The sequence below is a fragment of the Mytilus californianus genome, unplaced genomic scaffold, assembly GCF_021869535.1.
Source record: "Mytilus californianus isolate M0D057914Y unplaced genomic scaffold, xbMytCali1.0.p SCAF_4, whole genome shotgun sequence".
NCBI lineage: Eukaryota > Metazoa > Mollusca > Bivalvia > Mytilida > Mytilidae > Mytilus > Mytilus californianus.
In genome coordinates, this window is record NW_026262690.1 from 119,524,080 (window position 1) to 119,535,629 (window position 11,550).

An 11,550-nucleotide genomic window follows, 5' to 3' on the forward strand; every position below is an offset into this window, starting at 1 on the left:
GAGATGGGTAGACAGAAATGTTATCCTTACTGGCCACAAGAGGTTGGACCAGAGCATAGAATTACATTTGGACCTGTAAGTTTGTGAATACTAATACTGATGTGATATAAATTAAACTCCATGAAGTGGATACCTTTGTATGCCAGGTTGTCAAATAATGCAAATGAATGCAACACTTAAATAATAATCAAAATTGACAACAACACTTCAAATGGTCTGCAAGGCAGGCATCATCAGGACAATTTAAATACGGAAATTATTTACTGAAGTACCCAAACTGGTATCTTGAATTTGAGGTCACAATTTGTGTTGTCAAGTTGAGAGAAACAATGAAAAGTAAAAGTAGCAATAAAGGGTTATACAGTAAAAAAGATAAGATAAATATAGAAAAACATAGTTTGTTAACAATGTAACTTGAGTTCGTTTTACTTTTATATGATACATGACATTGTTCTAAATGCTTGGTATCTAGATGGAAGAACTTCCCATGGTTTCTACCAGCTCACAAGGCTTCGCTTCCAACCATGCTATTGTTGGTTGTCAATTTTGATGTGATATAAGTTATGATATACAGTTCAATATTTCAGTTTATGTTTACTGATACTAATAAGTTATGCTATATGTCAAGCCCTTAATCGTCACAAGTATTTAGAAATTGGGAATAAAATAAATAGAAGCAAGATCTGTAATGAACACCAAATTCTTCAAATAACGAAAAAACTATAAGGATGTCACATGACAACCACTGCTAAGTTTCTTTACTTTGGACGGATTTGTCAACTATTTAATGTGAAATGGTGGTAATTTGATTTTCTCACAAATTAAATTGATATAAAAAATTCCAAATGGATAAAATATTGCATTAAACTTTTACAATCAAACAAACAAATTAAAATGGTTTTATAGGATTGGTTTTTACAATACATGATGAAAAGGTTTCAACAATATTTGAAAACAAAACTAATTATGTGCTGTTTTAATTTTTTCAGTTTGAGGTGACATTGTTGTTTTGCAATGATTCCTTGTGTTACATCACAAACAGAATTTCTGTAGTCCATACTAATTCTAAAAAGGAAAGGCAGATATGGCATTTACAGTACACTGATTGGCCAGATCATGGTTGTCCTGACGATATGTATGGATTTCTGGGTAAGTGAAGTAAGGGGAGACAAATTTTACATGTTTATTAAACTAATTGGCCAAATAATGGGTTTTTGTGGCAAAGATGTATGGGACGAGTACAATTATGATATTTGTTGTACATTGATTGGCCAGATGATAGTTGTCCAGATGATAAGTAGGAATTATTTTGGAAGTAAAATAAAGGGAGATAAATTACGTATTTAAATGGCTAATTCTGATTGGTCAATGTGTGCAGCTGGTATTTTTTACTACTAGACACTTCGTGCACTCTGCATTATACTAAAGGCAAAATAATAGATTTTCCTTGGCCCTAACAGAACTGAGAAGTCTTTTCTATGCTGTGATGAGACATGTTTTTGAGTACAAAATTGATAGACAAGCGATGCAAGTACAAATTACGTTAAGAAAAGCAACAGGAACCTATAATTTTTAGACTAAAAATACTGTTCTTATAATTTTTCTTTAATTCTAGCAAGGTTTTGTTAAAAAAATTAACTTTCTAAATTCTGTTTCTTGAAAAAGGCTACTATTGTTGCCTATGGGGAAATTGATTGTTTTTATGCAATCTGATATGTCAAAGCTGCATCAAAAGAGTGTCATAAGAAGATGTAGTATGATAGCCAATAAGACAACTCTCCACCGGAGAACATGACATAGAAGTTAGAAACTATATCTAGTCTAACCTATTTGAAGCAAAATATGTCAACATTTATTCCATGAAATAAGCGTGTTCTGTTGATGAACTAAGTCTTTGCCTTTGTTTACTTTGAATATCATTAAAGAAACACTGCATAATTGGCTGCTTTTATCCTCTTATGTAGTTTGTCCCTGGGTGTAATCCTGACAGGTAAAATTCAGGGGAGATAATTAACAAATTTATCTTTTTTTTTTCTTTAATGCAGGATTCTTAGATGAAGTTGACTCCGTTCAAAGATTAGCAGAAAGTGAAGAGGGCAGTGGGAAGAAATCCCCCATAGTGGTACATTGTAGTGCTGGAGTGGGGAGAACTGGTGTAGTCATACTCACACAGGTTATGAAGTGGTGCTTAGAACATAACCATGTAAGTTTTCTTTCAATATTTTTTTTTTTTTTGGTAAAACCACTCAAAATTGTTAAAATTGTTAAAAATGAAATATCTAATTTGCCTTCTTTAAGATGAATAATAAAAATTTTATAAACAAAGAGTATTACCTGGACATAAGATGGTGAGGTATCTTAAAACAGAATTTCTGGAAAAATGTAATGGTTATCTCCCCTATCTCATTTAAATTCTATTTTTTGCCTTGCAGAAAAAAAAATAATTTTGTTTATCTATTTTCATTCTTAATTCTAAACAATGGTTGAATTGATCTCTGTCCAGTGAAATGCTATAAGTTAGGAAGATTCTGCATCACATAGATGCAGTAAATTTCAATGAAGGAAAGGGGGGAAAAAGGTGTGTGTGTGTGTGTCTGTTGTAATTTTTCCATTTTCCCCAATATAAAGAGTTTTTGACCAAACTTGTCTAACTCCTTTTTTCAGCAGTTTACATTTGATTAATTGTTTCTCAAGTGCAAAGGTTAATTTATAAAAACATAAAAAAGATAACAGAAATAACCAAGAATAGTGAACATAAGAAGCTAGGTATGTTCACTATTCTTGGTTATTTCTGTTATCTTTTTTATGTTTTTATAAATTAACCTTTGCACTTGAGAAACAATAAATCAAATGTAAACTGCTGAAAAAAGGAGTTAGACAAGTTTGGTCAAAACTCTTTATATTAGAGAAAATAGAAAAACCAAACAAACAAAGACAAACAACTACAATCAAAACTTGGTACAGATACAAAATGTGTAGGGTTAAACCAGATTTGACTGCACACAAAACTCATCATTTAACTATCTAGACCATATTTAAAAAAAAAAAATCATACTTCAAACTTGATGTTGATCTGTGAACAGAGATAAAATGGGATATGGGGGGACCGACGATACTCCCCTTATGTCTTTAGATATGTAAACAAAGCAGAATGTTAGACATACATTTGAATTTAAATAATTTTGTTGAAAAAAATTGAATTAAATTGGTAATTTTACAAGGATAAAAATACATAACGGTTAACCTTATTTATAGTATGGCCAAAAAAAATCTGTTTTACTGAAAGATGTATAAAATAGTTTATTAATTATTGCAGGGAAATTGTGTTAATAAATTAATACTCTGACTGTAGTTTATAAATAAAAAATGGTGAAGATACTCAACTTTATTTTATAATTTGTTTTTTAGGATATAGATTTACCAAAAGCTCTGGCAGGAATACGAAACCAAAGAATGTTTATGGTGCAGACTTTAGGACAATACAATTTTATACACAAAACATTAATACAGTACCTTAAAAACACAAGGTTGATTTGAGAAATTTATTTAACAAGATTTACAAGGTGTTTACAATGGAAGAGTAAAATTTCATGAATTAAAACATCCATCTGATCTAAGCCAGTGATAATACATAGAACTTATACTCCATACATTAAACTAGAAAGGACAACTTTATACTGTCGGAAAAGGTAAATACAATTCATGAAAAATAATCAAGTAGTCTTGGATTTGTTTTACATGAACTATATAGCATTGATGCAAAAGCACCCAATGGAACTTAGCACATTAAGAAGCAAGTACTGTAAAAAAACTAACTTTTGCAAGCAATTCATTTTTGAAAGTTTGTTGATTAAATGGAATCGCAAATACAAATTGTCCCAAAAAATCTTAGATATTCTCTTAAATGAATCAAAATTAATTTAGACATTCACAAAAAATAATCGCTGCAGTTACAAACAGAAAGGACATTAGTGAATTACTTTCACTTACTGTAAATTGAGAAATTTTTGGATGATTTTATTAGTAAATGTGACAGAATCGGTTTCGTAATAATAAGAATTTGCATTTATAATTTTAGGAGTGATTTTGCTTCATAAAATTTTAGCAATCGCATTAATTATATTTCACATTTTTGCCAGAGGTCAAGAGTTCCAAATAATTTCAGAATTTACAGAATTATAGATATTCATGCTATTGACTGAATCCCTAAGCTGTCTAGATTTTTAAATGATTTGTTATTACTACTAGTATATATCAATGATTATGTGGTGCATGTCTATTCTAATCTTTAAATGTATTTTTTCTTACTGAATTTTTATACGACCGCAAAAAAAATTTTGTGGTCGTATATTGGTATGACGTTGGCGTCGTCGGCGTCGTCGTCGTCGTCGTCCAAAGACACATTAGTTTTCGCACTCTAACTTTAGTTTAAGTGAATGGATCTCAATGAAATTTTATCATAAGGTTCAATACCACAAAAGGAAAGTGGGGATTGATTTTGGGGGTTATGGTACCAACAGTTAAGGAATTAGGGGCCAAAAAGGGGCCAAAAATAAGCATTTTTGTAACTTCCAGACATAACTTGTGTGTAAGTGTATGGATCTCTCTGACATTGTACCACAAGGTTCCATATCACAAAGGGAATGCTGGGATTGATTTTGGGGGTAATTGCCTCCAAATTTTAGGAATTAGGGGCCAAAAAGGGGCAAAAAACAAGCATTTTTCTAGTTTCATGACAATAACTTGTGTGTAAGTGTATGGATCTTTATGAAATTGTACTGCAAGGTTCCATATCACAAAGGGAAAGCTGGAATTGAGTTTGGGGGCAATTGACCAAAAAGCTTAGGAAGAAGGGGCCAAAAAGGGGCTAAAAATAAGCATTTTTCTAGTTTCCAGACAATAACTTGTGTTCAAGTGTATGGATCTCTCTGAAATTGTACTGCAAGGTACCATACCACAAAGGGAAGGCTGGGATTGATTTTGGGGGTAATTCCCTCAAAATTTTAGGAATTAGGGGCCAAAAAAACAAGCATTTTTCTAGTTTCAGGACAATAACTTGTGTGTAAGTGTATGGATCTTTATGAAATTGTACTGCAAGGTTCCATATCACAAAGGGAAAGCTGGAATTGAGTTTTGGGGCAATTGACCAAAAAGCTTAGGAAGAAGGGGCCAAAAAGGGGCTAAAAATAAGCATTTTTCTAGTTTCCAGACAATAACTTGTGTTCAAGTGTATGGATCTCTCTGAAATTGTACTGCAAGGTACCATACCACAAAGGGAAGGCTGGGATTGATTTTGGGGGTAATTCCCTCAAAATTTTAGGAATTAGGGGCCAAAAAAACAAGCATTTTTCTAGTTTCAGGACAATAACTTGTGTGTAAGTGTATGGATCTTTATGAAATTGTACTGCAAGGTTCCGTATCACAAAGGGAAAGCTGGGTTTGAGTTTGGGGGTAATTGCCCTAAATTTTTAGGAAAATGGGGCCAAAAAGGGGCCAAAAACAAGCATTTTTCTAGTTTTCAGACAATAACTTGTGTTCAAGTGTATGGATCTCTCTGAAATTGTACTGCAAGGTACCATACCACAAAGGGAAGGCTGGGATTGAGTTTGGGGGTGATGAATCATAAGGGGGTTCAAAACATTTGGGGGGGGGGGATTTTTTTTTCCTTTTTTTTCTTTAGAATTTTCCATTTTAAATTGGTTATTTCTGATTTATATATAAAAGCAAATAATAATGATATGGTTTGAATAGGTAAATTAAAATTTTTTAAGTTCTCAGACCACTTTCATTCTGTGTCAGAAACCTATGCTGTGTCAAATATTTAATTACAATCCAAATTCAGTGTCGTATCAAGCTTGAATGTTGTGTCCATACTTGCCCCAACTGTTCAGGGTTCAACCTCTGCGGTCGTATCAAGCTGTGCCCCAGTGGAGCATTTTATTTTCCCATGAACTTGACCTTTACCCTTTAACATTTTGAATTTTCAATTTAAGTCTTTTATAAACAGCTTTATATTTACGATTACTGGTTACTATTGAAATGAAGTTATCAGGGAACCAGCTTGTATTGTGGCATATACTACTAACAGAGGCATAGAACATCTATATTTTGTTTAATACTGTAAATTTATAAAATTTTGAGATGATTTTCTTATAATTGAGAAAAATTGCTACTGGATAGGTTGTTCAAAAAAAAAATTGCATTGTAAATGCTGATACCATTATAAGTGTATCATTTCTGTAATCTCTTTAATTATTTTGCATTCTTGTCCAATGCTCAGCAATCGCAATAATACTGGTAATAAATATTTCTGAATTTACAGTACTTTACTTCGCTGAGTGAGTGTCATATGAACCCAAATTTGTCAAAATGTTTAATATAGGATTTAATCAGGCATGATAGAATGTAAAGTAACAGCAACCTAACAACATTAAAAGTTTGTGACTCATTTCTGCCATTATAACAATATTGAAGGAAAAGAATGTATGCAGTATAATTTATGCTTGTCCCATTTATATAAAAAAACAAAATAATAGAAAATTGGTTTCCCAAATATTGTTATTTTGGTAAGAAAACAATGTTATGTATACATGTTCAAGCAAACAGTGTGATAAATATTATACTTTGCTTGTTTGTTGAAATTTTTTTTTTATTTGTATTTAAATTTTTTATTCACCTTTAATAAGATATAAAGTTGACCGACGGCAAATGGGTTGAGGGCACGGCAGATTTTGATAGTCAAGAGTGTTGTGATAGTCTTCCTCTTTGTTTAGACAATATCTTGAATTTATAAAAAGTTAAGTGAAACTTGTGTTGTCAGATGGCTTTTTTAAAAGTATCTTTCATAATTTCCTTTCGATTTTTACAATCTTGTGCATAATTCTCTAAGTGAAAGTTACCTGGCCTTGATATAACAATTGTAACCTGATTTTGTATAGTTAACTCAGAAAACAGTTGTGGGGTATATATTAATAAGACAGCAAACCAACAACAAAAATAACCGAGACATCTCAAGGTCAACATACACAAGACAGGTGTCTTTACAATATGTCAACTTCTAAATTGTCATGAGACTTATAAGTTAACAAGTTAAGTGCAGTTTTGTGTATTTCCAAATAAACAAGATTTTTGGATTAAGATCAACCATTAGAAACCTCCAGTATTGTGGAAAAATAGTCAAATATCTGAATATTTTGAAGTCATGAGAAGAATAGTGACACTGTCCATGTAGGCATCATTTTTGTTATTGACAATATGACAATCAATTTTAAAACAATATGAAAGCATCAATGAGGACATGATTGTTGTCTAGACAATATCACAGCCCAATGAGGACTTTATATTTGTTTAAGACAACATCATAGTGTCCATTAGATTTAATGTAATATTTAGTGAAATACATGTACATGGCTTTTAGTGTCAAAAGTCCTTTACTTATAGTAAAATTGAAAATGGAAATGGGGAATGTGTCAAAGAGACAACAACCCGACCATAGAGCAGACAACAGCCGAAGGCCACCAATGGGTCTTCAATGCAGCGAGAAACTCCCGCACCCGGAGGCGTCCTACAGCTGGCCCCTAAACAAATATGTATACTAGTTCAGTGATAATGGACGTCATACTAAACTCCAAATTATACACAAGAAACTAAAATTAAAAATGATACAAGACTAACAAAGGCCAGAGGCTCCTGACTTGGGACAGGCACAAAAATGCGTTTATTTATATAATATATGTTTATTTTTTCTAATGAAATATATACCACCAGTTAACTTTATTTTTAGGGTGAAACGGTTTTGAAAATAAATTATGTATAAATTTTGACTAATAATTGTACTCAATATATATTTTAGTCCTTGTACAATTTTATTGTATGCTTATCTTTGGTCAGTAATTGTAAATATTTTATTTTTCTTCACACATAGAATTTATTTTTGTAAGTTTAGAAAAAGGTTGAAATGTCTGGCTTGACAAGCAAAATAAATATATAAAGGTTTTTATTTCAGACCAGTAGATTTACAGTAATGAAGGTTAATATGAGAACTTGTCATTTGGTTGTAATTGTATATAGATTTTTTATTCCAATATACTATTTTATTTGTATAAACTTTTTTATTAAGCTTTACACATGTGTAAATATATGCTTTATTCATGCAAAACATAATTGATTTATGGTGCTAGACCTTGTTTTACTGTGTAATACACATTTTAAATTCTTATTTTAATAAATAAGTTGTTCTTGTTGAAATAAAATATTTAAAATTATAAATATGTGACTTTCTTTATTGCATGACATAAAAATAAAGCGATGTGGTTAAACAAACTCATCATTGATACCAGTATTAAAATTGTGTACGCCAGATGTGTCTTTCATCTCTAAAGACTCATCAGTGATGCTGGAATCAAACTAGAGGCTCCCTAGAGCCTGTGTCTCTCATCTGTATCTACTGTTGTTTTCTAAATCATGTAAAATAAGGTTTAAATCATAATTAATAGTATTAGATACCCAAATAATGATTGAGGCCAAGTTCAGTTTAATTTGGCCCAGTAGTTAAATTAAAAGCAGGTCATCCCATTGTAGTCTTACAATAGTTACTGAAGACCCCTTATCATTATTTAAATTAGTTTTCAAGTTGTGACCATTTGAAATTGTTGTTTTTACAATTTTCCCTTAGACTTCTATAGTTAACCCCGATGTTCTATTTTTAGCCATGGCATCCATGTTCGTTGGATGACAGGGTCATTGGCCCAGGTGAGCTAAAAAGTTAAAAAGGTCAAATAGAGTATAAAGTTGAAGAGGTATGAGTGTCATTGTGACAACAACGGTTAAGAAAATGACTGTATTGCATTTGCATAATAAAATGATGACTGTATTGCATTTGCATAATTGCGAGCATCAATGATCTATCTAATGGTTGCAAATTAATTGATGATTGTAGCTTGCTTAACATCCAGTGGCAAATATTTCATGCATGTTAAGGGGACGAGCAAATTGAGTTTATTGGCAATGTGATCTTCTAAACTATTTCTTCTGTAGTTCAACATGTACTCATTCATAAAGATATTTTGATGTTGACTCCATGTATTCCTGATGAAGATAAATTCACAAACTTTATAAAGGTCTTTAAATTAAATTCAGGGTTTTTGTTTTTGCCATCTATAACAAGAAACATATAAAAGAACAGCATTCCAATGTCCCCTAATGATGCACATTTTTTATGTTTAAGGGAAATAACTCTATTTAATACCTTTTCACAAATATCCTACAAGAAATGTACATGTAGGCATATAATTGCTTACAATGATTTATATTTTCAAGGGACATATCTACTGCTAAAATAGTTGATTGGTGCTGAATATCAAACTCTTCCAAGACCTTGCTGATATAAACCTATGATATAATTTCTTAAAAATCTGACAAGAAAATGTAGTTGTGAGAATGCTTACAATGCAATGTTTAATATAAATTACATTTCAAAGGGATATAATTCTTGAAAAAAAATTTGACTAGGACTGATCTTCAAATTTGTCCAAGACATAACGGATATAAATTTCATTAGAATTTGAAAAGGAATGTAGGCTTGAGAGCACTTACAATGCAATTTCATATGGATTGATAGGCATTGATTGAACTTGTGTATGAGACATTGCCATATAATTTCATAAAAAAATCTGGCAAAAATTCTACATATTGGAGCACTTTCAAGACATCTAGAGGACAACATATAGTGTTCTACAATAGACAGTCACAGGTGTCAAGCTATAAATTGTCAAGATTCTTAGAAAAGTTGTGAATGAATTAAACAGAAACAATCAAAGATCTGCCATCAACACCAAATTCTCAAAAAAAAAAGAGACTTGATATGAAATAAGAAAACCAAAAACCCTAAGCTTCATCTCACCTTGGGTAAGTTGACCGTAGGCAGATTTAGTTTTCCTTCATGGCACTTTTGGTTTCCATTGTCCATAATGGACAGATATTGTACTGAGCTTGATTACATGGACATCAATTACTCAAATACAGAAAACAAAAACTTGTAATACTGTATATCTAGAAATTTTCCCTTTTTTTAGGTAGACTTTACTCCTATTGTGAACATTTCACTGTTCATTTGAAAGCATTGTACAAGACCAGAGATGTGAATATTGAACATAGCAAAGATATATCTGCCCCATCTCCTGCAAAAACAAAGCACAAATCTGACTGGAAAATAACCCAGTGTCTTACCTTGAGATTGGGCCCTAAGGGTATCACCAGCCCATTAAGCAAGTACTTTGGTAGTCATGAAACTAAGGATATTGTGTTCTATATAAATTTGCTTTTATAAAATTTCAAAATCTTTTAAATTAAGGAAAGTCCCTCACCCCCGATTCCTTGTCCAAGTTTACCTTTACTTTGGGTCCTTGTCAGTTTTATCAGCTCTTCAAAGTTTTGATCAGGTGTTGGACTTTCAAATATTTTAGCATTGAGCATCACTGGAGACATTTATTGTCCAAATGTGCATCAAAGTTGGTACCGTAATTACGAAGTATTCAATACGGTAATTTTTCCAATAATTAAATCAGATAATGAACTCATTAGTTATTTTTAAACCTAATACTTGAAAATTGGTATTTGCTGCTTATGAGCTAAGCACACAGCATTTAATAGTAAGAGCAAGGATTGGTTAAGCTCAGTCATACCAATGTCTCCTAGTAGGGCGACTAGACTTCCTACAGACTGTTATCTTTTAATCTAGCATGTTAAAAATCTGGATGAGTGACACTGAGCTGTGTGTCTGTCTAGTACAAAGAATATTCATATCACATTCACATGTTCTTGTCTGGATGTACATATAATATTTGCCACTGGACGTTGAACACTTATACATCATCACCATCTTTGCTATTTTATTATGCCCCTGCAGTTGACAGGGGCATTAAGTGTTACCCTTGTACGTTGGTCTGTCCAATTTCATTTGTTTGAAGCTTGAGCGGAGGCATGCTTATTTTATTATATAATATTATCATTCATGGCGAAAAGAATAATCAAGTTAGAAACAATGATATGAATTTTATTTACTTTGTTCACAGTAGAATTAAATACATTGCCAGTCACACATATCACAGCAAGAACTATTAACATATCTTTCTTTCTTGTACAAGGCATTTTACCTACATAGGATTTCTTATATATATATAACCTCTCTATAGAGTCTGTTGCTCTTAATTATTCATATTTGTTTTTAAACGATACAATGTACTACAGATGTATATTTAAGATTATGAACTTTGACTTTGTCATATATCATAAAAGAAAAAAGACAATAATAATGTTCTGATTTTAATACAAAGATGGTAATGCTTATTTTTTTAACAGCATATTTTGATTGCCAATAATTACAAAAGTACCATTCAACCTTAAAACTATTTTCCATTGATAGTAAAATAAACGTTTTTATTTCTCTTCTTGCCACTCCCTTTCAGGAACCTCATCTATTTCACAATCATGCTATTCTCACCACAAAAATATCCTAAGGTTATTTGCCCATCATAGAGGGCACCTCTAGGA

The 11,550-nt window shown here is 31.7% G+C and overlaps 1 protein-coding gene across 2 annotated transcripts in view; it reads left to right on the forward strand.

The window, feature by feature from the left end:
• LOC127699185 (tyrosine-protein phosphatase non-receptor type 21-like) overlaps positions 1–5,658 on the forward strand; it is a 46,978-nt gene extending 41,320 nt beyond the window's left edge. For both annotated transcript variants that reach the window (XM_052202938.1, XM_052202939.1), the window contains 4 exons: positions 1–75; positions 990–1,149; positions 2,046–2,203; positions 3,409–5,658. In XM_052202938.1, the coding sequence (XP_052058898.1) occupies positions 1–75; positions 990–1,149; positions 2,046–2,203; positions 3,409–3,537 (522 nt within the window). In that variant the 3' untranslated portion in view covers positions 3,538–5,658. The remainder of the gene's footprint in view (positions 76–989; positions 1,150–2,045; positions 2,204–3,408) is intronic.
• The last annotated feature ends 5,892 nt before the right edge of the window (positions 5,659–11,550 follow it).